Genomic DNA, 27,346 nt, shown 5'->3' with positions numbered 1-27,346 from the left:
GCTCCTGCTACGACATTTGTACATTTAGATGCTACTACCGTACTACAAGAGGATTAGCCGCCAAAGGTATCTATCCAACAGTAGATCATTTAGATTCAACGTCAACTATGCTACAACCCAAGTTAGTCTCACCGGCCAATGATAGAATAATTTTGTGGAGGCTAAGTTATTTGAGCATGTATCATATATTGCATTGCATGTAAAGCTGACCAAAGCAGTTAAGGTGCCGTGGTGTGTGTGGTTCCCATCCGGACAGAAAATTGTTATATGGTTGTTAGTTGAACATCGGTCTTTATTAAAAAATTCATGATGCCTACAACTATACCATACTGAAAAAACGATAGCGTCTAAGTTTATCAAGATATTTTGGACAAATATTATATAACAACACACATTCTATTGTTTTTTTCTCACAAAATTCCATTAATAACTTTATGATAAAAAAACCAGAATACTTTTTATTTTTGTCGTTAAAGTTTATTAGCAATATTTTGCACTTGTGTTTTTCTCGTTCAATATATGAACAATATTTTGCATTTGTGTATTTTCTCGTAAAAGTTTATTAACAATACTTAGATATTATTAATGTGGAGGTTGAGATTTGAGGTTTCATATAATAATATAATATAATCTACAATTATTAATTTACATGGGAGACAAAGAAGCCAAATGCGACTAGCATAGCATACCTTTCTAGAATTCATAATTCATGTATTCAACGTCCACTAGTCTATACGTACTATATGCTAACTCCCTAGCTAGTCCCTTAAATCACTTCTATATCTCCATCCTTCATTTAGCTTCATTCAATTAAGATTCGATCAGTAAAACCCGCACGTACACATGGCTTCCTTCATGCCTTTCACCAACAACAATCTTGACATATTCATGTGTGTTTTGAGACCAACAGTCGCCATTGTCGATGACCTTGTTGATACTTTGAAGCACTTCTCTTTCTTTACTGAAAGACTTGGTTGCATTCATTCTTCCATCTTCAAAAGCATCCATGGCAACATGGTATATATATCTCTCCCTCTAGATCTCTTTATACATGTGTCCGTGCATACGCACGCGTGTGTAGAGTCGTGCTAAGCTCTTAATTTGAGTTCTAGCATTTAGGTTATAATCATATCTTGACAGACGGAACTAGAGTTGTGCTAAGCTCTTAATTTATCGTCACTAGAGTAGTTACGCCTAACATTTTAATTGTTTTTTTTCTATTGTGACTAATATGATCTAATATATTAAGTAAAGTTTAACTATTATCTAGTTTTCTTATTATACTCTAATTGTGTCTTGGTTTTCCTATATATTGTAATCTTAGAAAAATAGTAAGAAAATTGTTTCAAGTTTGGTGTTGTTCTTCTCTTTTATTCTTGGAGTCTAACCCACTCTACGGGTCTATCAGTGACCCATGAATGAAAAATTATGTTGTCGTAAGAATTGGTACCCGGTACCATTTAGTATGTGTTATATGAATAAACAAATATTTTAATAGATCAAAAAGGTTAAAACCAGGGGCGAATCTTCATTGAGGCCAGGGGTGGCCCTGACCCCCCTGTTTTTTTGCACAGTAGTGTAAATTCACCCGTTTTCGGCCGAAAAATTTTATACGTAGTGTAAGTTTAGCCTTTTTTGGCCGGAAATCTGAGTCCCTCCCCCTTCGTTTGTGAAATTTTGTATACATTTTGAGCTCCCCCCCCCCCCCGTGCCTCAGTCCAAGCTTCGTCACTGGTTAAAACTTATATAGTTTTTTATGGCTTTCAGATTATATGGTATGGAGCATGGATCAAGAGATCTGATGACAACAAGGAACTCCTACATGATAATCTTGTAAGTTGAATCATTATTCATTAGGACTATTTGTTTATAATGACAAATCTTAATTCTAGACATAACTCTCATCCAAATTTTGTTTATAATTAGTTTTCAGCATTAAAGAATCTACACAACATGGCGGTTTTAGTCAACCACAACTTTATGGCGGCCTATGGTGGCGAGGCAAAGGACGGGTCCCCAGCCGCAAAGTTTTCAACAGGCGATACTATATGTTTTAGCATAACTGACCTCCCATCTAACACCAAAATGAAGGAACAAGACTACCCTATATGTTTTCATTAAGTATGATGTGTTTAAGGTTGTGTATGTAAGTGCAGATGATATGTACAGATCTCAGTACTACCCTCCTCATAAGTTGTTGGAAAACCAAGTATCCAAGGTTATAGAGTGATTCGAATATGTTAGGTACACAATTTTGTTACGCCATGTTAGTTTCATTTGTAATATATATATATATATATATATATATAATATATAAACGAAAACATAAAAATTCTACTTGTCGCGATGTGGACGCTCTCCCTTTTTTTGGAGTCATCAGATTTGCTTGACTTTTAAATTGAGGCTTCTCATGCATTTGACCCGAATTCATGGGTATGGGTCTTACCAAACCCATATATTCTTTAAACGGGTTATAACATCTCATTAAATAAAAAATTATTCTCACCAAATTATTGATGTAAAAATCCTATAAAATAGAATATACTAAAAATTAATATCTTATTTATTTTAAAATATATATATATATATATAGGGGGGAGATTTCAATTAAGAACCCCTTTGAGTTTTAAGAACTCGAAAGAACTCAGTGTAACGATTTTTTTTGAATTTTTTTCACACGTGTGTAATATATGTAAGTTACATACACGTAAAAATATTACAGAATTTTTTACGCACCGAGTCGACTTTTTACACATGTGTAACGGACGTAAAATTTAGTGTAACCACTTACATATTTATTATCTCTCATACTTTGACTTTTTTGCCAGATTTAATCTCAACCACATATTCCAATCCATTTAATTAAATATGTGGCATGGAATTGAGTTCTTAAGTTCTTAAAACTCAACATGGTTATCAAAATATCCCTCCCCTATATATATATATATATATATAGGTATATATTATTTAAATTAAAAAACTAATTTTATAGTAAAAAAAATAAACGGGTCTTGGGACTCATCAAACCATAAGTATATTATTAACTTTCATAAATATTATTTATAATAAAAAAGCCAATTATATAGTAAAAAAAATAAACGGGTCTTATAAAAACCATATAGCTTTTAAATCGGGTTATAACATCTCATTTATTTGTGAAACAATTTATTATCAAACCATAAGTATATTATTAACTTTAAATAAATTTAAAAAATAAATAAATATTAAAACAAACAATATAAAACAATCCCTGTAATACAGGGATAAAAACTAGTAGTTAATATATACGTATGCATGTATGTAATTATCTATGCTTAGTTGCAAATCCATAAATTCTAACATGGGCATAAATTAGTTGGCATAAATTTTTTGAACAAATAAAATTGTTAAAGGAAGTGAAAGTTTTGGGGAGGGGGTATGTTTAGCTCGTCCAAACCGTAAACTAAATAAGACATTCCATATAAATATCTAACTTAATTTAATTTTACAGTTATATAAAATAAATCATCTTTATTTTTTTGATATCTAAGTCAGTCCAAACGGTAAACTAAACCGTAAAATTCAGTTTTTCAAACCATAAAACTTGAATTAGTTCACTCGTAACCCGCCCCAACCAGCCAATTTAGCTCAGTTTAAACGATCCAACACTTTCAACAATTTCCAACATAATTTCAGCTGTCGTGGTAATTCTAGAAAACAAGATGACGCATATACAATTTAACAACTTTAGGGGGTCTAAATTACACTCATCTAATATTTTGTTGGTTCTAACTTCTAAGGATAACATAACACCTTCATCCTTTGCCCCTTTCAAACAGAAAATGAAACCAACGACAATTTGAACTTGTGATGTTGCAATACTCGCAATTTCCAAGCGTATATCCACTCGCTTGCAACTCTTTTTATTCTGTTAGGGGGAAAACACGCTTGTGTCGACCTCACAGGAGTGTCCCCTCTTGTTGGGATTAGGGACACTGGATTTGTAGCAGGCCAGACAGCATTGAAGGCGGCATCGGGCAAGGTTGCTAAACACGAGAGAGCTTGTTTGGAGAATCAACATGTGTTTATCCCCTTCGCCTTTGACACTTTTGGTTTCTTAGCTCCGGATGCCGTGGACCTTTTGAATAGGGTTCAGAAAGTTGTGTATAGTAACGTATCAGCCCATAAGAATCAAAACTTTGTTTTTAGTCGGATTGGGTTTGCTATCTAAAAGGGGGTTGCGGCGCAGCTTGTTGCCCGCTTACCTGCCACTTCATTGTAAATCGTTTGGATGTTTCTATGAAATATAAAAGGAGCGAATCATTCAAAGTTTCGTATTTTGTTACCTCCTGTGAATAAGAACTTTGATGAACACAAATTCTATAGTTAGAAAGGGGTTTAAGTTTTAGAATGTGTACCTGATCCACTATTTCACACTTCTTTTGGGAGAAAGCTTGGAAGGCCACTCTGTCTTCTGTTGAAAAGAAAAAAAGATATTAAGTTATACATCAACTAATAATTACTACTCGTTCGTATCAACTTGCCCAAATTATGTGAATAAAAACGCAATCTACCTTTAAAACTCGCTTCGTAGTCAATGAAATGATAATAATTTGACCTCGTTTTAGTTGAATTCCGCCTAAAGTTCCTGTAATCCAGGATGTACTCTCCTGATTTTACTTGAAAATCAGAGAGATCTCCGCCAATGATATGATTCCATGACTTGTAATAACCCAACCCATCTTCTTCTTCTTCATCATATACAAGACCAACGCCACACTCCATTGTAAGTTGCCTATCATTTGCTTTCGTTGCTACCGTAATAGTAATCTGGTCACCACCTTTCATCTCATTTGGCCCAAACATCCAATGGCTTAACATACTTAAATACGCGCCCTGTATTCTGACTTTCAATATAATGTTTATAAATCCAGGTGTGTCTTTTTGTTGTATTACTAATTTTGATCATTGGCAACCCAAAACATCCATCAGCAGTAAACACATTCGTCTCCACGCACCAGAAATTTAATCCTTGGAGCTTGTTACGAGATGATGGTATGGTAAATGATATTGATGCGCCCTTGCTGCTACAACCGACCCACTCAGGCATTTGCTTACCCTCATAAATTGTGCTGAATATTCCAAATTCATAATACATCTGCCAAATTAATAAATAAACATTAATCACGTTAAATTTTTAACACACACACGTATACGTATTCACACAACATTTAACCAGAGGAAACCTGTGTTTGAGTTGGTTCAATTGATTCTCTTCCGATGGCGCGTGGACGTCCCAAATGCCTTTCTTTAATAAACTCTAAATTTGTCCAGCCCAAACTATGTAATATCTTTTCCTCAACATCTGCCATAGCTTGAATTTTGATCATGCCATCAATTTCATATGGAGAACGTGTTATCACGGTTCGAGCTCCTCTAAATCTGAGTCGGGCCATTTCTGGATGAAATTTAATTATCTTTAGAGAAGTCTCATAACCACGTCTGAAGCTGTTGTCAGAATCCACTGATAATTCTGTTAGTGTACGTGGAGGTTGATCAATTGATACAACCATTTCACAGTTATCCATACTAAGTTTCTCAAGCTTCCCGAGGCTTTTCACGCAGTTGGGCATTGAAACAATTGGATTATTATCCAAACGTAATTCCTCTAACATAGATAGGCAACTAAAGTCCATTGGAAATGATTCGTTAGTCAAATTATTATTTGCAAGCGACAAGGTTATTAATGAGCTCGGTAAAATAACCGTAAAGGACTTCAGATCACTTGGTATGGCAGATGAAGAGGTTTGTGAGTTTATGCTGATATCTGATAAACTCATATCGCAACTCTTAATTTGAGAATCACGGAAATCACAACCATCTAACAGTAGTGTTTTAACCTTCTTTAACTTGCTTAGGGATACCGGAACCTTTAGTTTGTAGCAATTACTCAGATCAATATGGACAAGTTCAATACATTGCCTAACTGATTCACTCACCTCTGTCAAACTTATGCAGTTTTTAACTATTAACCTCTCAAGTGCGGGTAGTTCAGAAAAACCACCAATACTACGAAGCTGTTCACAGAAACTCATATCAAGAATCTTCAATGATCCAAGAAATAGTTTGTCGTTGGAGCACGATCCATCCAACTGCTAAAATGGAAATATGTTTAAAGTATGTAATGAATTTCATTTACTCAAGATGAATACTAACTTTTTTCCCATGTTAGGAATTTTGGTGTCATGAATTGTTTTATGTAATTAAGATTAACACGAGGGGTGACAATTGTGACCCATTAGGGTTTATATGGGTTGAAGTAAAATGTATAATGGGTCAAACTAAAGAAAGGAAATGTTGAAATGGGTCACAATGGGTTGAGATACCAAAAACCCCACAGACAAAAATAATAATAAAAAAAATCATAACTCAAAATATAAACTGAAAAATAAAAAAGTAAAAGTTTCCTCCGTTGTTCTCGTTCATAATAATTAAAAAAAAAAGCCCTTGACAAATGTTAACCCATTCTGATGCATTCCAACTTTTTATTTCCTTTAGTTTGACCCATTCTAACCCATTCCAACTTTTTACTTCCTTTAGTTTGACTCATTCTGACTCATTATACATTTTACTTCAACCATCTACCCTAATGGGTCACCTTTGCCACCCCTACACAAAACCATTCTGGCTAGGCTTCAATACAGTATTACGGTTTAGGATGTGCAAAGTGAACACGCATATAAATATTTCTGGATATGACGAATGACAAGGTTCAAGCGGGCTGTACCCTCTAGTGGGGTTTGACGTGGCGCCCCAGAACCTAAATGGTATGCATGGTAGTCAACTATCTAAAAACTAATTAAATTTTCCTACTTTCAAGTTGTGGTAGATTACTATATCATATGCTAAATGATTTAGTGTTAAATACTGATACATGATATGTTGAGAACAACCAGATTGAGTATTGCTGAATATTAAAAATAGGTGTAGATGCTTCAAATTTCTTACCTTTTGCCTCTTCGCAGGTGGTTGCGGGCTACTATAAGACATGTCAAAAGATTCAATAGTGCTATATGACATGTCAAGAGCGACCAGATTCTCCATTGGTAAGTTAAAATGTATAGACTTTAAATGGAGCCCGTGCATACACAAGTACCATCTTAATTCTTGTGGAAAATTCTGGAAAAACTCATTAAATTGCACATAATTAAGCCGTAGTAGCTGCAGATTATCCATCTGACTTAATGAGTCTGTTTCCAGTTCAAATGATCTAGCCAAATTCTTTTTGTCAAGCAGTTTCATGTCAAGGGAAAGGCCTAGAAGATTTTCTGTGCCCTACAAATAAAGAAAGGGTATTAGCAATAAAATACGTACTTACGTAGAACTACTAAAAAATATACATGGCCTCTTACTTTTTTTTGTTTTAACACTTTAAGTGACTCCTCATTACACCATAATCGACTAGGCTCCCATGGCTTGAATTGTGATTCTTGACGTACTAACTCTCTTCCCATCTCTTGAATCAATTGATGCATCATCAACTCATTACTCCATCCAATACGAAGCAGGCATTTATCAATGAGATTCCTGATCCCAGATCTGGTCTTCTTTAAATCACATGCATCCAATATTGTTACAGTCACATCTCTATCTATTCCACAAAAAAACATGCAATATGCTTAAACAACTCCTTATCATTTTTGAAGGACAAAGAGTCAAAGCTCATCTTCAATACGTTGTTTATTTGGAAATGAGGTTCTTTTTTTAACACTTCTATGCGGTCTTCCCAATATGCCACATCTCGTTTACGTAGAGATCCACCTAAAACTTCAAGAGCCAGCGGATGTCCTTCGCAATATTTCACAATCTGTTTTGAGACATATTCATAACCTTCCTCAGGCTTTTGGCTCTCGAATGCATGAACACATAATAGCTCTAGTGCATGAACACAAAGCGAGGGCATGAGGAAAAATGAGTGCATTTAAATAAACATTTAAAATATAGGGAAAAGTTAACGTACAAATGAAATTAACGTGCTAAATGTGAAAATCAAGTAGAGTAATTATATATACAAGCGCTGGGTAATTATATAGTTACTCTAATTGTATATATAATTAATCTACTTGATTCTCACGTTTAATTAGCACGTTAATTTCATTGTGTTTGATCCAGACCCTAAAAGTATATTATGTATATGAAAAATAATACTATTCTTCAAATCACATAAACAAAAGCTATTATATAACCCCCCCCCCTGCGTTTCTTTTGCTTGGGTTTTGTGTTTTCATGTTTTTGGCATAGACAATGCCGAAGCGCTTGCCTAGGAACTAACAAGAAGCGCGTTTATTGAGCCTCGCCTGAAAAATGGGCCTAGACGCAAGAAGCGGGTGCTTCTAATAACTATGGCAAAATTTTAAAAAGATTTTATGTGAAGATGGGGGGGGATTCACCTGTTATTTATATTAGCCCACCCTGATAAATTACCAACTTCTTTGAGTGCATTCTTCCGTAACTCCATCTTTCGAGCCATTTCACTTCGTTTCTCTGCATTTACTTCTGCCTCCATCCTCGTTTTATGCATTTTCATTGCCTCCCCAAAGCTGCTTTGTTGCTTCCTGACATCAGAGGGCTCCACACCATAGAAGACAGGGAACACGATTTGGCCAAAGTTGTCTCGCTGCTCAATGATTAATACGAGTTCATCAAGGCACCATGTGAATTCTTGGACAAGACGACAACAGATAACCTAGATGATTTGATCGCACTCTCCAATTCTTGTTTCAATGGTTTTCCGGTCTCGATATCTTCGTTATCCAAAAACGTCATGACACCGGCGGCCTCAGTAAGGGCGTTGTAGAGGTGATCGGTGAAAGCATGACGAGTGTCCGCACCTCTGAAACTTAAAAACACGTCATACTTGTATACGAAATTACTACGATCGTCAGTTGATGAAGAAGACGAGGATTCTGGTAAAAGTTCATTGAGAACAACCATTGCATGAATTGGGTGTGAGTGAATAATCGAGGAGATGCAGCTGTGGTGTGGAGAATTTGTCTATCTAGATATTATTAATATGTCCAAGTCAAGTCAACGGGCTACTTTTGTGAAACTTTCGTCGAACTTACATCCAACCCAACTTTATTAGTGGTTGGATCCAGGTAGTTAGCTATGAAATTTCAGGTAACGACTCACGCGGTTCAGAGTTTGAGTTGGGTGAGTTTTAAAATAATAAAGGAACTTTTTGGAAGGAGAGAAAATGGTATTTGGCTGGTAAATCTTCAAGATTTCTAAAATGGATAAAAGAATGGATTGGCCGACGCTTTTGGATAAGTTCCGACGAGATTTTTACATTGACACGTGTAAAAAAATCTGACAAGCCAGCCAAATATTTGAAAATGTTGAGGGAACCGTCCATATTTTTTCATTAAATCTTCCTACCTAATCCGTAAAAATTATCAAAAACCTTGAAAATTGTTCCTTTTAAATTCCATCTTGGTATCGCATTTTCGACAAATATGTTCCAATGAGACGAGATTGATATTTGTCCTTCCTGGTCCGTCCAAATCCTGTGTTTTTATAAGATATATGTTGAATGTTCTTCTCCCTTGTTCTTTGATCTTCATTTCTTCATAACCCTTTGTTCTTCATCCATTTACCACCATAACAAACCACGAGATTATTAAATTTCATATCTAATAAATAGCACAGGGTAACAATGGAAGAACGAAAGAAGCATAAGATATAATAACACGGAAAATAAGGTAAATTATTTAATAAAAATATTTATATTAAACATGTCGGATTCGACATATTTAAGAATTAAGTGTCGGTGTGAACGGAATCTACTTAATTTTTGTCGGTGTGGACGAATTAAAAATAAATCTTGTCGGCGTGGACGGGATTCCAACTTATAAGAACAAAAGTACCAATCTCGTCTTCTTGGAACAAATTTATCTCAAATGCGTTTGCCAAGGCGGAATTCAAAAGGAACAATTTTCAAGATTTTTGATAATTTGTACGGACCAGGTAGGAAATAATTGGTCAAACCCAAAGTCAACTTTCCAAAATAATGAATGTCATGAAATAACTCAATAAAATTTAATAAAATTTAACCAAGTATGTAGTTCTATTGTTTTAGAACTAACAACGTTCGTTAAGCGAGTGTTTGGTTTTGTCGGTCCAAACTTTGTTATAAGATCAAGTTGGATTCAACATTCCAAGTACTTTGAGAAAATATTTAAAATCAGTTTATAAACTATTTTTAAAGGAATATACAAGTCTTGATAGCTAGAAACACACTTGTGTGTCTTAAGCGAGTGAAAATCGGTTTGGTTCGGTTTCCATCTCACAATAAGTTCATGGATGGTTGCCACATGCCCAAATATCAAAGAACTTATATAATAATTTATAAACGATGATACTTAAGTTTTACAACCAAAAAGTTAACAATAAAGTCTTTAAACGAAAGTTCGGTTTTCGGTTCGGATCTTGTTTCAGGTTAAGACCGAGGTAAGATTCTACAAACCCATAACCATAGAACTTATAAAAAAATGATTTTAAGAACTTAAATCTAACAATAAGCATGTTTAAACAATTACTTAACAAAACTAGTAAACAAAGCTCGGTTTACGGTTTAGAGCTATTTACGGTTAAACCGAGGCTAGTCTCTACAAACCCATAACCATAGAACTTCATAAATATGATATACAGACTAAAATGAGCAGAAGTTAAGCATGACTAATATGTATAAACAAGTTATATAATTATATATATATCAAGGACTATGAAAGTCCTCCATGTAGCCTTGCCTTACGAGGCCCGACACTCCAACGAACGAGACCGGGGAAGTGACCACCAAAGGTAACAAGGGGTGTATATTATATATATATGTTGTGCCATAAGCTTCAAGTATTAATTAAGACTAAGTAAACTAATTAAAAAGCAAAACTTGATCAGTTTGACTTTTGAAAGTCAAACCTTCAAGAACAATGAAAAACAACCTTAAAGAACCTTGAATTTGAGTGAGAAAATGAAATATGAGCAGGGATGGATGTAGGATAGGGTCTTGTATTTATAGGATAAGTTTAAATGAGTTAAAACAAGTGATTTAGTGGGTAAAAATCAGATTTTGGTTAATAGAACAAACAAGAAAACACAAAACTGCAGGTCCGGTCTGCTAGGCATCGCTATACGCGACGGGTAGGAGGCTCCCCCATCGCGTAACGGGATGGGGTGGGTGGCTGGGTGATTTCAAACTTTCAAAAATGACAATTTGGCCGCTGAAGTTCGTTTTAAGCGTTTTTAACGCGTTTAAGGACCAAAAATGATGTTTTCGAGACCCAACAAGTGTAAAACAATATTGTAACATAAAATCCATCATTTTGTTTATATCGAGGGTTTCGGTTTTCAAAATGGGTCGACTTACATAATAAACAAACACGAAACGGAAATACGATTGACCCGAAATTAACGAATGTCACATACGCCTCTGAAATTAAAACAATAAGTTAATTCGTCCACACTCAAAGTACAACAAATTAACATATTTACATAAAAAAATACCACGACAAAACCAAAATTTTAGGCGCGTTGTGGCCTTGACACGACGCAAGTTCGTCCATAATCAATGGACTAAAATAACTCACATGGAAAAAGCCTTGAGTTGCGACCGCGATCTAACGCGAATTTGGCCAGAATCATTTGATGGTATCAACGATAAACAAAACCCGTATTTTACGGCAACGAACCGACACGAATTTGAAAATGTAAAACAAATTAAAAGCAAATAAGAAGTTTGGCCACCAATCATGTGATCGCATTGCCAAACTATTAATTATTATATATAATGAATTGTCGCTCTAACAACCAAGTTGTATAGTAGGACTCGAGAGAGAAGGCAAACATGAAATTTATTTAATTATTTTAATAAAGCTTACTATAATTCAAGCCGAATGACCTGCTACCGAACACAAAGCAACACGCGCTCGTGGTTCAGTGTTTTTATATTTAAGTATTGTTTCGCTTAAAGGTCCCATTGCATCGTGTTTGACTTTTTTATGTAAGCTTTCGAATATTATCAAATGTCCTTGCAATAAAGCATGGGTTTACATAGAAGATTCGATTCTTTTATAAAAAACTTTTGAAAATGTTTAATTTTTCCACAATTTAACATGACATATTTGTAGTTGTCCTTAACGGTTCACGTAAGATGTAAACAGTGGTTCTCTAAATTAAGGTGATGCATATAGAATATGGCAATACATTGGGGGTCTAAATGGGATTTAGCAAACATTTGGTTCTATCCAAGGATAACATAAAACACCTTCATCCTTTGCCCCTTTCAAACAGTAGAAAATGAAACCACCAACAATTTGAACTTATTAAATCTCGAACAACAATGACATCATCTTCAATTCTGCTTCAGCAATCTATTAATCACTTCATCACCAACTACCAGGTTTTGTTTCTCAGTTTGTCACTCTTTTATATTCATACATAAATTCATCAATAAAAGTTTGAATTTTGGTTTAAATTACTGAAATTGAAGCAGTTAGGGAAGAATTTGAAGAATGGGTTGACTGCAACAAAACCCAGTTTCACGGATAAATGTAGGAATAATATTAAAGCTAGAGTAGCGGTTGATAATAATAATAATAATAATAATATTATTATTACTGAGAATGTTACTTCTCCTACTGCTTTCCCGTTCTTTCAAACTGAAACTCAACAAGAAGATACACCGGCTTCTAAGGTATAATAATTGTTATTGTTTTGTTGTTGGGGGGTTTTGTATTATGGTTTAGTTGGAGAGTTTGTTATAGTTGTTTTTTGTATGTATAGTCGGGCTGTAAACGAACTGAACGTTTGGCGGAACTGTTTGGGAAGTTTGTTTATCTTCGTAAGTTTGTGTTCATGAACGTTCGATTGTTTATGTCAGTTAATGTTTGTTTGTTTATGTTTGTTCATTCAAGGTTTTTTAATTTTTATTATTATTAATGACTTCTCTAATCTTATTATATAGTTTTAAGCAAAGTTTTATTGACTACAAAATGAAAATGTATGGGAGTATTACGTGATTAATTTATATGCAAATTAATTTATATGTAAATTAACATATGAATATGAATGTTAAAAAAAAAACTCAACTTGGTAGCTGGACCAAACCGTTGACACTGACCATTCTCGGTTATCCAAATCAAATGAAACATTGTTTGTGTTCGTGAATCGTTCACGATGAACTTACACGAACAAGAAATTTCGCTTGTTTAGGTGTTTGTGAGCCGTTTTCTTGTCCGACAAAAGCTTCACGGACGAACATGAACAAGGCCTTGTTCGGTTCGTTTACAGCCCTACATATAGAGGAGATGCGCGTTGATTAGTTAGTTAAGTTGACCATATATTTGCCCTAGATTCACTTCCATAATTCTCTCCTTTTATTATTAATTTCTAAATTCTAAACACAAGTCCATAAATTTTGTCATTTACATTTATGTTATAGTAACAGTTTTTAGCCTTTCAGGTTACAATGTTACTTAATGTTGTGAACAATTGCTAGTTGTAGTGAGACACTTAATCCATAATCAATGATTGTAACTTACTGAATCTCGCACATTCTTCTATACTAATTGAATTATGTATATACTATCAAACAGTTGGAGCTTGCAGATCCTGAGTTTTATAAAATGGGATTTGTTAGAAGTATGAGAGCCTACGGCGTCGAATTCAGGGAAGGTCCAAATGGATTTGGAGTCTATGCCTCAAAAGATATTGAACCTAGTCGTCGCGCCAAGGTGAATCTTTTATACATTTGTATCCTTACTTTGTTGAATTTGTGTGTCAAATGAACGATTTTTGCTTTGTTTATTAGGTGGTTATGGAGATACCGTTGGAGTTGATGTTAACCATAAGCCAAAAAACCCCATGGATGTTCTTTCCTGATATTATACCGGTTGGACATCCAATATTTGATATTATTAACTCAACACATCCAGAGGTACTTACTTAATTTTTATATATTCTTCTATTTCATTTTTCTTGAATTGAGATTGGTTTTTTGGCAGACAGACTGGGACCTCAGAATGGCGTGTCTTCTTTTATACGCGTTTGATCATGACAAGAATTTTTGGCAACTGTATGGTGATTTTTTGCCTAGCGTAGAGGAGTGCACTAGCTTGCTTCTAGCTACCGAGGTTGTATATCATATATATATCATAATATGCTTTTAACTTATAATATTTTTTACGTCAACTTATTCTATTGACATGTTGCAGGATGACCTGAACGAGCTGCATGATGACAATCTTGCTTCAACTATGAGAAAACAGAAAGCACGAGCACTAGATTTTTGGGAAAAGAATTGGGTATTATTATGCGACATTTTTCATCACATTTCTTGATGTTAATTTCCAAAAGAGTTACTTTTTATTTTAATATTTATCTTTTCACAGCACTCTGCTATGCCCTTGAAATTAAAGCGGCTTGCTCGAGATCCCGAGAGGTTTATTTGGGCAGTTAGTATGGCACAAACTCGACATATTAACTTTCGCATAAGAGTCGGTTCGTTAGTTCAGGATGCAAATATGTTTGCGCCTTATGCCGGTAATCTTATACATTTTTTTATTATATTTTCTATATTGAAAACGCTTCAATCGAAACAAGGCATAACAATAATTATATGTGGTCATATATTGCAGATATGTTAAACCATTCTTGTCAGCCAAATTGCTTTTTCCATTGGCGATTCAGAGATCGCATGTTTGAGGTGATGACAAATGCCGGACAACGGATTAAAAAGGGCGAAGAGGTAAATCATTAAATCATGATGACTGATGTTGAGTATTTCAGTAAAATAATAAAATGCATGTTTAACGAGCTCGTTATCTTTTCAGATGACTGTTAATTACATGAGGGGCGAGCAGAACAATATGCTTATGCAAAGATACGGCTTTTCATCACTTTCGGTAATTCCCGCCAAACTAGTCCCATATCTTACTTTCTTATATGCAAAATATAAAAAATAAAATAAAAAACAATATTATTATCATCTGCAGAATCCTTGGGATGTACTTCCATTTTCCGGGAACTCAAAGATCCATTTAGATTCCTTCTTATCAGTCTTCAACATATCTGGCTCGTATGAAGATTATTATCATAATGGTAGTACAATTTTCAATTTTTCATCACTAACTTTTGTTTATAAGTTATAACTTTAATTTACATAATTTGTTTTTTAATGACTTGTTATCCAAATTAGGAAAAGAAGGGGATGGTTTTGTCGACGGGGCGGTTTTAGCAGCTGCAAGAACATTGCCGACATGGTCAGAAGGGGATATCCCTCCGATCCCGAGCTTAGAGATAAAAGCTGTTAAAGCTCTACAAGGAGAATGCCAACAAATATTAGCACAATACAGTACCACTTCTAAGCAAGACCAGAATATCCTAGGTAACATTTTTTTTTTTCATATACCGACATTTTAGTTAAATAATTTCTAAAATGCAATTTTGTTTCTCGTAGATTCGACACCAGAAATGAGCTGGACCCGCGAGGCTGCGATCAAGTATGTTTCAGTGTATTTGATTTCTCGTCTTTATTCGATAAACGTTTGTAAAGTTATATAATTTTATGATTGTAATTTGTAAATGCAGGTATAGGTTGCACAGGAAGTTGTTTGTGGAGAAACTTATAGAAGCTTTGGATATATATCAAGATAGGATATTGTTTTAGAGCAGTTTAGTGTTGTGGTGTGTGTATGGATGGCTAGAGGGCCCCTAGATGGTTCTTTTGTTGGGTTAAAGTAAACCAAGAATAGTGTTTAAAGTTTAAACATAGATTTATCTCACTTTTTTCCTTTTTCTTTTTTCTATTTGATTCAATGGTTACTTATGGTAAGTGTGATACTTGCACTTTATACATGGTGTCTTTTTTCTTTAAATCCATGGTTTGATACCTTACTGTCATGGGTCGTTTATTGAGTCCTCGAGCGGTGTCCTCAACAACCCGAGGACGGAGGGCCCACTTATTCACCCCACGTATAGAAATGGGTCACTGGTTTCGTCATATCTAGATTCATTATGGGTGGTACCTATTCATGGCCTGTTGGATGCATTTCTCGGATAGTTTAATTCTTGAGGCGCTCTTGAACTTCTCGAAGATATGCGAAAGTTGGTGATTTAACAACATTTTAAATAGATGTAATCTCCATACATTTAGCTCCATAGGTAAACATGTCAAGTCAACTTGGTTAAGACTTTAATGAGACCTTTGTTTTGAGGAGCTCATTCCCTTCCTATGACAAAATATGTTAAATGCAATTATTAATCTTAATTATCATCTTTTGGTCGCTACTGTTTCTACTAACGAATTTGCTGATAACGATACTATCTTTTATCATATTTGCTTCCAATGGTCCGCGACAAACAGAATGCTAACGCCGTTAGTTCCAGGTCGCCGGAAAAACACTTTTGGCCTGACAAATAACATTTTTTTACCGAAAAACTCAGCATGAACACCGTCTGAACACCACCACCAACTGACTCACCACCAACCAACCACAACTACTTTAGCACCACCAACTGATTCTGACAATGGTTATAGGGTTCCGGCGACCTCAATAGTTTGACGCTTTTTCTTATTAAAAGTTTCCTAAAGGTCCGATATAAGGTTACAAAGATATTTGTGACGAAAATGTTTGTTTTCCCGAAAAATGTAAGTTTTTTGGCAACCCGCAACTAACGGTGTTAGCATTCTTTTAGTCACGAACCGTTAGGAACATATATTATAAAATGTGGGATCGTTATCTGCCAATTCGTTAGTTGGGACTGAAAACCAACCAAAAGATGATAGTTGAGATAAATAAAACCAATACACCTAAATTTTATAATGCTCTAACTGTTAACTTTTAGTTATTTAGTAACTTTGACACATTTCAAAAATTTTATCATACAATGTAAAATGTTATGTCGTGACAAAAATATATTTGTTTAGCTAAACCAAGCCGCATATGGGTCAATTTTCATACAAAGTTATTTTTGTATAAAGGAACATAGGAAGTAACGAGCACAAGATACATGTTTTATAAGGATGAGTATTTGTATTGCTAGTTAATAATTTATTTACATAGGTTTCTTATATACATATCTACATCTTGACACATCTACACAATGTAAAAGCGTTTAGACATGTATATATTCCGTGTAAGACGTTACACTCACACCATTTTATCGCACAATGTATTAAAACTTTATAAAATGTAATTATTTTAAGAAAATGAATTGTAAATAAATAATCTCATCTTCTGTGTATTGGTCGATAATAATCCCACATTTAAAAATCCTCTTGCAAATGGTCCAACATTTCGACTATTTTTTTCTCAATGAACCTCCGTTAAAAAACACCTAACGTCATTAAGTCCCCCCCCCCTAAATTTCAAACTGATGTTTTATGGCTTTTGATCGGAAGAAAGATACGAGTCGACCGACGTAAAACTCATCTCGAAAAAGCGATCCGAACGATGAAACAATGTTTCAATTCGGGTGTCTGAATTTCCAATTAACAAAAATCATGCCATTTGAATCACTATTTCGAGATAAGTTTCACATCTTGTTCTGTTCAAAAACCCTTAAATATCGGTTTGAGATTCGTAACGAAAGTATACTAAGAGAAAAATAGTTGGAATATTGAACCATTAACATGAATTTTTAAAGAGAAATTATTAGTGGTAAATATACAACCATTTAAAAGAATAAAATCCAAACAGTTAAAGTGTGATTTACCCAACTAACAACAGGTACAAAAAACGTTTGCTTGCACCATTTTATAAAAAATGACGGTTTCGTGGTAACGAATACGCCTCCTCCTCCTCCTCCGCCGCTACTTTCAGCCGCCTCCGATTACCGTTTCTCCGGCTGCCTTTCTCATCATCCTCAGGTCAGGTGTGTTTGTGTATATAATAATAATATTAATCAAGTAGCCATTACTATAATATATATAATATAATGTCTCCATGTGTTATATTACTCGGTGCACACATATTATTATCTGTCTTTCTCTCCTTTTGTCCTCCACAATACTTCCACTTTTCCTTTTTCAACTTATTTCACATACGTCTTCTTTCACTAACCCTAATTTCTATCACCGTACACCGATACTGTTGCAGTATATGTATATTGAGCTCATAATCGTCTTATACTGTTGTGATTTACGTGATTTGTTGTATGATTTCTCAGGTACTCGGTTAGTTTTGCCCTAATTTGGCGATTTATTAATGAATTTGTTGTGATTGAGCTTTAGTTTTGTTGAATTTGTGTCTGTGGATTTAGGTTTTGTATTTAATTCCGTTTTGGTAAAGTTATGAGGTATATCTGTGTTGGATTTTAGGTTAGGGTTGAATTAGGATCTATTGAAGTGACTAGTATAAGCATATTGCATTGTACAATATATTCCACTTGTCTCTTTATAAGATTTAATTGATATTTGTTTATTAAAGTCTGATGAATGATGATTAACATTGGTACTTGACTGCTTGTATAAAATTATATATAGATTTAGTTGCATAATTTGTTGTTGCTTAGGGGATTATATTGTGTGTTGTATGTTGGATCCGAGATGCATTTAGTGCGTTTTTACTATGTCGTTAACTCGTGTTATTTTGTTTATTTTGTTTATTTTGTTACTGTCACTTGTTTTGTTGACAGAGTTGACGTATGGCATTTATAATGTTGATTGTATTTTATTTGTACTAACGCTATGAGGCAGCTTGATTGTAGGTTATAGCTGATGAACGAACGATTTCATGTGTTATATGAGTAAAACTTAAAAATGAGACCGAATACCAATGAGATGTTGGGTGCACAAAGGGGGAGAAAGTTTCAAGGTCAGGGTCAAGGTCAAGGGCCAAACTGGATTCTCATAGCAGGTGGTGCTTTGTTGAGTACGCTATCGGTCCGTCTTGGTTACAGGCTCAAGCAGGTCTTGGACTCAAAGCAGCCACAAACTAGTAGTAATGGTTTAAAAGGTATTTTAAGGTTTAAGCTGTGTAGTGGATTTATGTTGGTCTTACTTTGTAGTATGCTAATTTTTCATGTTGGTTAAAATGTAGAAAATGGGAAACCAACTGTCAGAAAGAGGCTGGGAAATTGCGGTTCGCATTCACACCTGTATTGTTTTGAACAGGATGACGGTTGCTTTAATTGCGTTTCAGGTATGAAATTTTTTAGGTTTATTGGGTGTTTACATATGCATTTTGAATCTGATTATGTGATATTCAATAGTAGTCAAATTATCAGTCTTGAAAGTAAGTCTAATATATCCGACACTCAGATAATCAGGTTTGTCGCAGCTGATATGAAATTAATAATCTAAAACTAATCGTCAGAGAAGCAGATTCTGTTTATTCAAAATTCCAAATTCTAAAAACTGATTATTATGACATTCACAGTGTATTAGTAAGTATTCAATAACTTAAATTGCAACACTAAAATTCTGTATCTTCAGATTGTATTTAGTTTGTGTTACCTGTATGTAATTAAGCAAAATGTTGACTGGTCTATATCATCTACAAAGCACGAGAGCCAGTAGAAACATTTGCTTCTGCGCTTTAACTAAAACACAACTGTGGGATTGTGTGACAAACGCGGATCGGCGGATGTGTCTATAGTTTTATTTGATAAAACAAACAATAGTATGACAGAAATTGATAGGTAGCCTTTTGTAGTAGGCAAACACTCCCAAAGAACAAGATAAAGAAGCTAGATATTGAAACAACTTTTCATCATATTTTTCATTACTTCAATTCTAATAGAAACAACCTTTTATAGGCAAAACAAATAAACAAGGAAACGACCCACCCACTATCCTAATAATTAGACCCATTACCTAGAATACTAATCAATAAAATAAACTAGAATTAAAACTAATTAAAACTACTGGTGCATGCATGAGAACATGGAGTTGAGTTGTTGCATGAAGTAGGAACGTGGGTAGGAACAGTCGGATCGTATCAGAAATATTATTCAAGTATTCAAACCATACCAAGGTAATTCATTAAAGTAGCTAATAAAACTCTAGTGCAATGACATATTCTATGATGAGGTAGAGACAAGTATTTCTTGATGGTTCAGACTTCTTGTCCAAACACTTTTGTGCAACCGGATGCGCTTGATCTAACCTTTCACTTTTGTCATATACGATTTAGTCTTTGAAGCAATGCGGGCTGGATTTTTTTCCTTCTTGGTTGTTGCCAGCAACTGGAATATAAAGGAAACCCGTTTAAAGGGGGTTAGTGACATGGTCTCTGGATCACGCTCTAATGGGCAAGTTAGTTTCGATATATATGAGTGTATAACCAGTATGCATATGTGTATAGATAGTATATACAAAGAGTGAGAGTAGTGAGGGAGAGGTGGAGAGTAAGTCATGTGGAAGCCAAGTCCCCCCAACAAGAGGCAGCAGACTTGCTATCCACATTTCCTTCACTACTTTCTCTCTCTAGATACTATCTATATACACATATCTGCATGGTTGTTATATGCTCTTGTATACCAAGACTTACGTGACCGGCGGAGGGTGGTCCACAGACCTTGGTCTCTGATTACTTCTAACGGGCTTCTTTTATGTTGCAGTTCCCGATAATAATCGGGAAGAGGTAGATCTAACCCGCATGGCTTCAAAGCTTGACTCCAACAACCATGAAAGTTTAGATCATTATCATTGTGTTGTACAAAGGTGTTTGGACAACCGGTACAGACGGTCCAGGAATGTTTGCTTTTACAGACATCATGAATAACTGCCCCAAGACTTGTCAACGCTAACTGTACACTGCCAACAATTAAAGGAGTCACGCTACATAAACTAGCTTATAGAAAGTTTTCCCTGTTTTACCAACTTAGTTATTTCTGTACCAAATGAAATGTGTGTTATTATTTCAAATCTATTACTATTAGTGGTATCATTCTCTGTTTCTTTAACAGGAACAGGTGACGCGGAGGCCAAGCCACAACACAATGGTCAGTTGCATACGGAACGCGAAATGGCACTCCCATTAGTGACTGTGTCAGCTCCAGTATACAACAAAGAGAGTGGTGTGCTATGGACCACTTCACCAGACCGACTCGAGCTACCACAAAAGCCATTTCACCACTCAAACGGCTCTGATTCTCCATGTGTCTCTGAATCAGGTTCAGACATTTTCACCAAACGAGAAGTAATTCAAAAACTAAGACAACAGTTGAAAAGACGAGATGACATGATTCTTGAAATGCAAGATCAGATTGCAGAGCTGCAGAATTCTCTAACCACCCAACGTTCCCATTCAGACCATCTGCAATCCCTCCTGGAAACTGCAAACCGGGATCTTTTTGATTCTGAGAGGGAGATTCAGAGGCTAAGAAAAGCAATTGCAGATATCTGTGTAGGACAGCCGCCCCCCACTTATGTAAACTCAAACGGGTATGTAGACATTGATGGTGGAAACGAGGTTGATAAAATGGAGATTTTGAAAAAAGAAGTAGGGGAGTTGAAGGATTTGATAGAAGGGAAAGATTATTTACTTCAGAATTACAAGGAGCAGAAATCAGAGCTTTCGTTGAAGGTGAAGGAGTTGCAGCACAGGTTGGATTCACAGGTTCCGAATATTTTGTAGTAGGGTTTTTGGTTATCTGTTTTAACTTCTTGTGTATTCTTCTTACTTTCTTGAATCTGAAAGCTCCATTTTTATTTTATTTTGGGTGTTTCGCGGTTTGGTGTGAATATGAAAACGGTAAAAGCTTCAAGAATGAGCTGAGAACATTTACTTTATATATTTTTGGGACCTAGTTTCTGTTTTTTTTATATTATAGTTTCTGTGTTTCGCGGTTTAGTTTGTATTGTAAGTCAATCTAGCTTATGATATGAATCTTTGCTAAACTAGTTTCAAGTTAGCATCGAGTTTCACTCAAATCAGGCTTTTATAGAGTTGATCCTGTGTTATATCAACATGCAAATCACTTACACTCCTGGAAACTACTGACCATTTAACCTGGCTCAAATTATTCTAGATCAACAATGTTGCCACTACTTCCACAACCTTTGTAGATCCCAGTCTGCCACCACCATGATCGTCGTCATCATCATCATCATCATGGGCTTCCGCCCCACTACCATGACCGCGACCGCCATGACACTGACTGTCCACATTCTCACCTCTTTAAAAACACAATTGTTTTATCAACCAAATAGATTATAAATTCTGGTTTTCTTGAATCTAAATTATATTAATAAACTGACAATCCATATGGATTGTTTAAATCTGATTAAAAAAGCATTAACTTTAATTCAAAAGCAACCGCAATAATTAAATTTGAAGCGTTTTTCAGGGGGGGGGGGGGCAATGCATGAGAGCACGTTCTTGAGTAAAAACATCCAAGAACGGTTTTGTGGTTGAAAAGAGAGAGGGTGTGTTTCTTTAGTCAACTTTAACTATGTGAAAAGCAAAATCTAGAAAAGCTTATGAAATGAATCGTGAAGTCAATATCAAAGTCTCTTGTTAAGTGAATATTATTTCATTATTGAACGTATATATTAAAAAAAAAAGTTGATGTTATTTATATTTGAAAGATTACTATTGTAACCTAAAATTTTTAGAGGAAATAAAACTAATAAGAAAATGAAATTTGGGCCGGAAGTTGCAAGCTCTTAAATTCGAATCCTATCTCAATCAGGTTTTACTATAGTGGGCATTTAGGAGACGTGTTTTCCTCGGAACAAGAAATTGTCAGCCAAGACCACCCAACACCGTCAGCTATCGCGGGCGTATGAGAACATGAAATTAATCTTAGAACATGAAAGGAGGAACACTTCAGATCAACTGGCACGACACTAAGCCCGTTCTAACCCTAGATTTCCACCCCGTATCCGGCCTTCTCGCCACCGCTGGCTCAGATTTCGACATCAAGGTTGCTTTGTTTCGATCTATACTTGTAGTTACTAGTCAAATTATTATTATTGTTACTATTAGCTAGTTATTAATACTTTTCTAATTATTAATAGATAGTTTTAGATTCACCTTGAAATTTAGTTTTATATTGTTTCGGATATGTATGGATTCGGTTTGTATGATGAGTCTGAAGTTACGTTTATGAGTTTGTTATTGCAATTTTGGTGGAATGTTATTGCAGTTGTGGCTGATAGCTTCTGAACAAGGGGAAAAGAAGGCTCTTGCTTCTACTTATCAGAATAGCCTCTCGTATCATGGATCGGCGGTCAATGTTATCCGCTTTTCGCCTTCTGGTATTATTATTTCAATTGCATTTGCTTAGGTTATTTTTGTTACTTCAATAATGCATTGATATCTTGGACTTTAGTCTGTTTGATACTTATGAAGTTATATCTATTTTAAACATGCAGGAGAGTTTCTTGCTTCTGGTGCTGATGGTACGTGTTATTAACTTGATTTGGCGATATATTAATTTCATTAATAGAGACAAATACATGGGTTAAAGTTAAACTCTTGTAAATGTAGGTGGCGAATTGATCATATGGAAGCAGCATAATGCTGACGCTGGTGAAGTATGGAAGGTCCTCAAGACACTATCGTAAGGCCTTTCATTTCTAGTTTAGGATTGCAAGTAGTCAACAGACATGTCTGTTCTTGTGAAAGTTGCAAAGTTTATCTGTTGTGCTCATAGTTGAATCATCGCTAGGCAGGTTTCATAGAAAGGATGTGTTGGACTTGGAGTGGTCTACAGATGGTGCATATCTAATTTCTGGATCGGTTGATAACTCGTGCATCATATGGGATGTTAATAAAGGTTACAAAAAAGATTGAAATTATAGCAAGTATATCAGTATGCAACTTTAGGTTACTATCTGATTTTATATTCGATTATTATAGGGTCTGTTCATCAGATTTTAGATGGCCATTTCCACTATGTTCAAGGTGTAGCATGGGATCCATTAAATAAGTATGCTGCTTCACTTAGTTCAGACAGAACATGTCGCATATATGCCAAAAAACCACAAAATAAAGCAAAAGGAAGTGAAAAGCTTAGCCTTAATTATGTTTGTCAGCATGTTCTTACTAAAGTTGAGCCACAAGTAGCTGAAGAATCCAAGGTTAAAACTAGATCTTACAATTTCTTTTATAGTTTTTTTTAATATCACTACAAATGCAGTTAATGAGTTAGCTTGTGATAATCATGCAGTCTGCTAAACACCATATCTTTCATGATGAGACACTGCCATCTTTCTTTAGAAGATTAGCTTGGTCACCTGATGGTTCATTTCTTCTTGTGCCTGCCGGTATGCTTATCTAGATATTGAATAATATTTTACTTTTTGAGCCGGTTATCTTCTTCAAAATTCAATATGCTAATTTGCAGGTTTTGTTCAATGTCTATACTAATGTGTTTTGTCTCGATTCTGGTGCAGGTTCTTACAAACTCTCACCCACTTCAGAACCTGTCAACACTGCTTATGTGTTGTCTAGAAAAGATCTTTCAAGGCAAGATTTCGTTTGTTCAATCTTCCTTTTTGGTATTTCTTATTCTTGATATTATTTATATAATTATACAGGCCTGCTTTAATGCTTCCTGGTGCCAATAAAGCTATTGTGGCAGTGCGTTTCTGCCCTAAGGCCTTTAGCCTCCGTGGGTTAGGCACATGTAAGTTTGGTTTCGTTTTATTACTCAAAAGCTACATTTTCCAATATTTAAATGAAAAAATCACTCATGTTAGTTGCCTTTTGTTTCGTGCAGCTTCATTTTTTAAGCTTCCATATCGTTTGGTATTTGCGGTTGCCACATTAAATTCTTTATATGTATACGACACCGAAGGCGTTGAGCCAATAGCAGTTTTAGCTGGTCTACATTATGCAGCCATAACTGACATTGCATGGTAAGGCTTCTTTGCAACCATAACTGACTTGTTTACATGTTGAAAATCGTTCTTCTCTTTGAATTGATTTTTATCTTTTTCCAAATTTTGGATAATTTAGGTCACCTACAGCCAAGTTCTTGGCATTGTCTTCCCAAGACGGTTATTGTACCCTTGTGGAATTTGAAAACGATGAGCTGGGAGTACCTGTCTCTCTTTCAGGTTCACTTATGATATGTTTTTAGTTTAGGAATCCTTTTGCTTTTGTCATTGCATATTGTTTAATAATTTCTTTCTTTCTTATTTCCATTAGGAAATGAACGAGTTCCAGTAGTTGAGAATATAATTGTAATTGATGATCTGGAAATAAGTAAAGAAACCAAAAAAGAAAATGAAGCTGTTAGAAATGCTGATACTCAGGAAATGGAAACAGATGAAAAGAAAGGCGACGTAAGTTTGGTGAATTCAACGGAGAAACAGGATGGAAAACAACCGTCACCAAGCACGGTGATTACAAATAAACCGTCGCCAAGCACGGTGATTCCAAATAAACCAGCTAAGAGACGGATTACTCCAATGGCCATTGATTAAGTTAGTTTTCTTTCTACTGAATCTAAAATGTTTTTACAACTATTATTTTCCAACACACTTGTTCTGTATAATCTGTAAGGAAGCCGAACAATAATTTTTATATAAAAATCCAGTTCGGTTTTTTATTTTCTTTCATGGTCATAGGATTTGAAGTATGGCATCACATAATATGCAAGTATCCTGTGTATAGGTATGCATGAACCTGTTTACATTTCCTTCTCTGTTTATTGCTAGTGGCCACCTGGCCGGTGCGGTTGGGCACTGTGGTTGATAGGGGTGAGCAAAAACCTGGTTAATTGAACCAAACTGAAATAACTAACCCAAACTAATAAACCGACAGTTCAGTTTCTTTTCTCAAAACTGAAGTCACTATTCGGTTTTGGTTATGCCTCATTCCAAACCAATCTTTTTGGGCACAAACATTTGAAACTCAAATGTAAAACCGAAAACCAACCTATAACTGAACCCATACGTAATGTAAACCAGAAACTGAACTTGCAGATTTGGTTCGGCTTGAGCAGTTGAGCCTAAAGCGGACCCGTGCACACCCCTAGACCGGTCGAGGCGTGGGTGGTGGCGGGGTGTAGGACAGGGTGGCGGATGCAGTGACTCGGTTATAATTTTCTTTGGTTGTAAACTATAGACTTCTAAAATCCTGAGGAAATGGATTCCGGTTCCAAATTCTTCCTGAACCAACTGAACACACTTTTGAACAAAGTTAATTTCGATTTTATTTCCAGTTTCATTGAATCTGCGAAGCAAACAAACTAAGTGTTTGAAGGTATACTGTTCCTATTGTTCTTAATTACATCTTCCATAACCCCTTTTAGGTGAAGCAGCACTCTCAAGGGATCTATTTGATAAAACAACTAGTTGCTAAAAGAGGTTTCTACTTTCTATTCCCAATAAGCTTAATCAGAGACTGAAATCCCAAGTCAAAATACTGTTGCTTTTCAGATGATGAAACTCCAATAAAATGACTCCAAAAAGTAAAGAAACACCATAATGGCTACCAACATGCTATGCACCATTTTTTTTTAAATAATTTGGAAGGCTGACATGGTAATAATGTGTTCCTTGTGATATATAAAGACCTAATGACACAGTATGCTTGAGATGGTGTTAACTAAACCATGTGTACTATTTTTAGTTATTTTTTAACCACGATCTAATCTACTTCTAATGTTACACCATTGCCTATCGCGAGACACAAATCTCAATCTCAGACAGGGCATCATTTTACACACCTGGATATCGTTAGCCAAAAACCCTTTGATTACTACTTTTAGTTAAGTTAAACATATGCTCCATGAATATGTTTTTAGTCTTAAATCAATTTGACCTGGTTTGGTTGAAAATTAAGACTTTCATCCACTTTAAGGTGTTTAAATATGACCAAATGGATAACTATAGTTTAGGTCAATAAACCTTACATTGACATTTGAAGTGTTGTGTGTGGTTGGTTTAGAAAGTGCTTTACTTCTAGAATTGAAGACTTTATATTTTAGATATAAGTTCTTAAATATCCATTAAATGATACGGAGTATTTCATTATTGAAAACAATGATTTTCACCATCTTGATAAATAGAATTATGATTCTTACATTCTGTTCAAACAATAAAATAAAATTAATTAGTAAATTCCAATCAATAGTAATAATGGGCAAATTTTATATGGTTGTAGTTTGACCTAGGGATGAGATCGGTAGCGTACTGGTAACGAAAATCTCGATTCCGAAAATCGCAAATTCCTGGTATCAGTACTGAAATTTCCGGTTCGGTATCAGTATGTAAGGTAAAATTCGGGAAATACCGGTACCGTACCGATACCGAAACTGAAATCTTTGGTTCCGTTTCGATACTGACGGTACCAAATTGATATTGTTACCGAATTTGCTCATCAATAGTTCGACAGACCATGCTATATGA

General features: G+C 35.1%; 6 protein-coding genes and 1 long non-coding RNA gene across 8 annotated transcripts; 5 read left to right on the top strand and 2 right to left on the bottom strand.

Moving 5' to 3' along the window:
• The first annotated feature begins 643 nt into the window (after window positions 1–643).
• LOC143534889 (uncharacterized) lies at window positions 644–2,230 on the top strand. Its single transcript, XM_077029263.1, has 4 exons — window positions 644–1,017; window positions 1,768–1,833; window positions 1,927–2,050; window positions 2,157–2,230. Exons 1-4 carry the CDS (start codon window positions 844–846, stop codon window positions 2,228–2,230), a joined length of 438 nt encoding a protein of 145 aa, XP_076885378.1. The 5' UTR covers window positions 644–843.
• A 2,980-nt stretch (window positions 2,231–5,210) lies between these two features.
• Window positions 5,211–7,915, bottom strand: LOC143534888 (disease resistance protein RPS6-like). Its single transcript, XM_077029262.1, has 3 exons — window positions 7,392–7,915; window positions 6,988–7,314; window positions 5,211–6,131 (listed from the first exon to the last, which is right to left on the bottom strand). Exons 1-3 carry the CDS (start codon window positions 7,647–7,649, stop codon window positions 5,211–5,213), a joined length of 1,506 nt encoding a protein of 501 aa, XP_076885377.1. The 5' UTR covers window positions 7,650–7,915.
• A 510-nt stretch (window positions 7,916–8,425) lies between these two features.
• Window positions 8,426–8,973, bottom strand: LOC143534887 (toll/interleukin-1 receptor-like protein). Its single transcript, XM_077029261.1, has 2 exons — window positions 8,719–8,973; window positions 8,426–8,656 (listed from the first exon to the last, which is right to left on the bottom strand). The coding sequence occupies exons 1-2, from the start codon at window positions 8,971–8,973 to the stop codon at window positions 8,426–8,428; spliced, it is 486 nt and encodes a 161-aa protein (XP_076885376.1).
• Window positions 8,974–12,338: 3,365 nt separating this feature from the next.
• LOC143534871 (protein PLASTID TRANSCRIPTIONALLY ACTIVE 14-like) lies at window positions 12,339–15,840 on the top strand. The gene is made up of 13 exons (XM_077029247.1): window positions 12,339–12,436; window positions 12,530–12,730; window positions 13,632–13,769; window positions 13,847–13,972; window positions 14,040–14,168; window positions 14,250–14,339; window positions 14,427–14,577; window positions 14,673–14,782; window positions 14,868–14,939; window positions 15,030–15,135; window positions 15,233–15,421; window positions 15,494–15,536; window positions 15,625–15,840. Exons 1-13 carry the CDS (start codon window positions 12,377–12,379, stop codon window positions 15,701–15,703), a joined length of 1,494 nt encoding a protein of 497 aa, XP_076885362.1. The 5' UTR covers window positions 12,339–12,376; the 3' UTR covers window positions 15,704–15,840.
• A 2,132-nt stretch (window positions 15,841–17,972) lies between these two features.
• On the top strand, window positions 17,973–19,665 carry LOC143534873 (uncharacterized). Its single transcript, XR_013135623.1, has 3 exons — window positions 17,973–18,204; window positions 18,734–18,992; window positions 19,077–19,665. It is a non-coding gene; the product is annotated as an uncharacterized LOC143534873 (long non-coding RNA).
• Window positions 19,666–19,984: 319 nt separating this feature from the next.
• Window positions 19,985–21,791, top strand: LOC143534872 (uncharacterized). Its single transcript, XM_077029248.1, has one exon. The coding sequence runs from the start codon at window positions 20,886–20,888 to the stop codon at window positions 21,615–21,617; it is 732 nt and encodes a 243-aa protein (XP_076885363.1). The 5' UTR covers window positions 19,985–20,885; the 3' UTR covers window positions 21,618–21,791.
• Window positions 21,792–22,784: 993 nt separating this feature from the next.
• On the top strand, window positions 22,785–25,468 carry LOC143534870 (chromatin assembly factor 1 subunit FAS2-like). 2 transcript variants are annotated; one of them, XM_077029246.1, is made up of 12 exons: window positions 22,785–22,908; window positions 23,131–23,242; window positions 23,360–23,386; window positions 23,475–23,547; window positions 23,660–23,763; window positions 23,847–24,067; window positions 24,157–24,253; window positions 24,383–24,455; window positions 24,527–24,615; window positions 24,709–24,847; window positions 24,948–25,048; window positions 25,140–25,468. In XM_077029246.1, exons 1-12 carry the CDS (start codon window positions 22,795–22,797, stop codon window positions 25,415–25,417), a joined length of 1,428 nt encoding a protein of 475 aa, XP_076885361.1. In that variant the 5' UTR covers window positions 22,785–22,794; the 3' UTR covers window positions 25,418–25,468. The 2 variants fall into 2 exon arrangements, with proteins under 2 accessions (XP_076885361.1, XP_076885360.1); XM_077029245.1 differs by having other exon boundaries at window positions 24,527–24,847.
• Window positions 25,469–27,346: the final 1,878 nt, after the last annotated feature.

This window comes from Bidens hawaiensis, unplaced genomic scaffold (assembly GCF_021521415.1).
Source record: "Bidens hawaiensis isolate Kalapana, Puna unplaced genomic scaffold, B.hawaiensis_p1.1 tig00010347_1, whole genome shotgun sequence".
Classification (NCBI taxonomy): domain Eukaryota; kingdom Viridiplantae; phylum Streptophyta; class Magnoliopsida; order Asterales; family Asteraceae; genus Bidens; species Bidens hawaiensis.
This window is presented reverse-complemented; position numbering and strand designations above follow the sequence as displayed.

Bases quoted from the DNA above. Each gene is read 5' to 3' on its own strand.
- LOC143534889 (XM_077029263.1), top strand. From the start codon at position 844: ATGGCTTCCTTCATGCCTTTCACCAACAACAATCTTGACATATTCATG. The intron at 1,834-1,926 runs GTAAGTTGAATC...GTTTATAATTAG, and splicing joins AACTCCTACATGATAATCTT to TTTTCAGCATTAAAGAATCT. The intron at 2,051-2,156 runs GTTTTAGCATAA...ATGTAAGTGCAG, and splicing joins TTCAACAGGCGATACTATAT to ATGATATGTACAGATCTCAG.
- LOC143534888 (XM_077029262.1), bottom strand. From the start codon at position 7,649: ATGTTTTTTTGTGGAATAGATAGAGATGTGACTGTAACAATATTGGAT. The intron at 7,315-7,391 runs GTAAGAGGCCAT...CTTTATTTGTAG, and splicing joins AAGTGTTAAAACAAAAAAAA to GGCACAGAAAATCTTCTAGG. The intron at 6,132-6,987 runs GTAAGAAATTTG...CCATTTTAGCAG, and splicing joins CACCTGCGAAGAGGCAAAAG to TTGGATGGATCGTGCTCCAA.
- LOC143534887 (XM_077029261.1), bottom strand. From the start codon at position 8,973: ATGGTTGTTCTCAATGAACTTTTACCAGAATCCTCGTCTTCTTCATCA. The intron at 8,657-8,718 runs GTTGTCGTCTTG...ATCATTGAGCAG, and splicing joins TCAAATCATCTAGGTTATCT to CGAGACAACTTTGGCCAAAT.
- LOC143534871 (XM_077029247.1), top strand. From the start codon at position 12,377: ATGACATCATCTTCAATTCTGCTTCAGCAATCTATTAATCACTTCATC. The intron at 12,437-12,529 runs GTTTTGTTTCTC...AAATTGAAGCAG, and splicing joins ACTTCATCACCAACTACCAG to TTAGGGAAGAATTTGAAGAA. The intron at 14,340-14,426 runs GTATTATTATGC...ATCTTTTCACAG, and splicing joins ATTTTTGGGAAAAGAATTGG to CACTCTGCTATGCCCTTGAA.
- LOC143534872 (XM_077029248.1), top strand. From the start codon at position 20,886: ATGTGTGTTATTATTTCAAATCTATTACTATTAGTGGTATCATTCTCT.
- LOC143534870 (XM_077029245.1), top strand. From the start codon at position 22,795: ATGAAAGGAGGAACACTTCAGATCAACTGGCACGACACTAAGCCCGTT. The intron at 23,387-23,474 runs GTACGTGTTATT...TTGTAAATGTAG, and splicing joins TCTTGCTTCTGGTGCTGATG to GTGGCGAATTGATCATATGG. The intron at 23,764-23,846 runs GTTACAAAAAAG...CGATTATTATAG, and splicing joins CATATGGGATGTTAATAAAG to GGTCTGTTCATCAGATTTTA.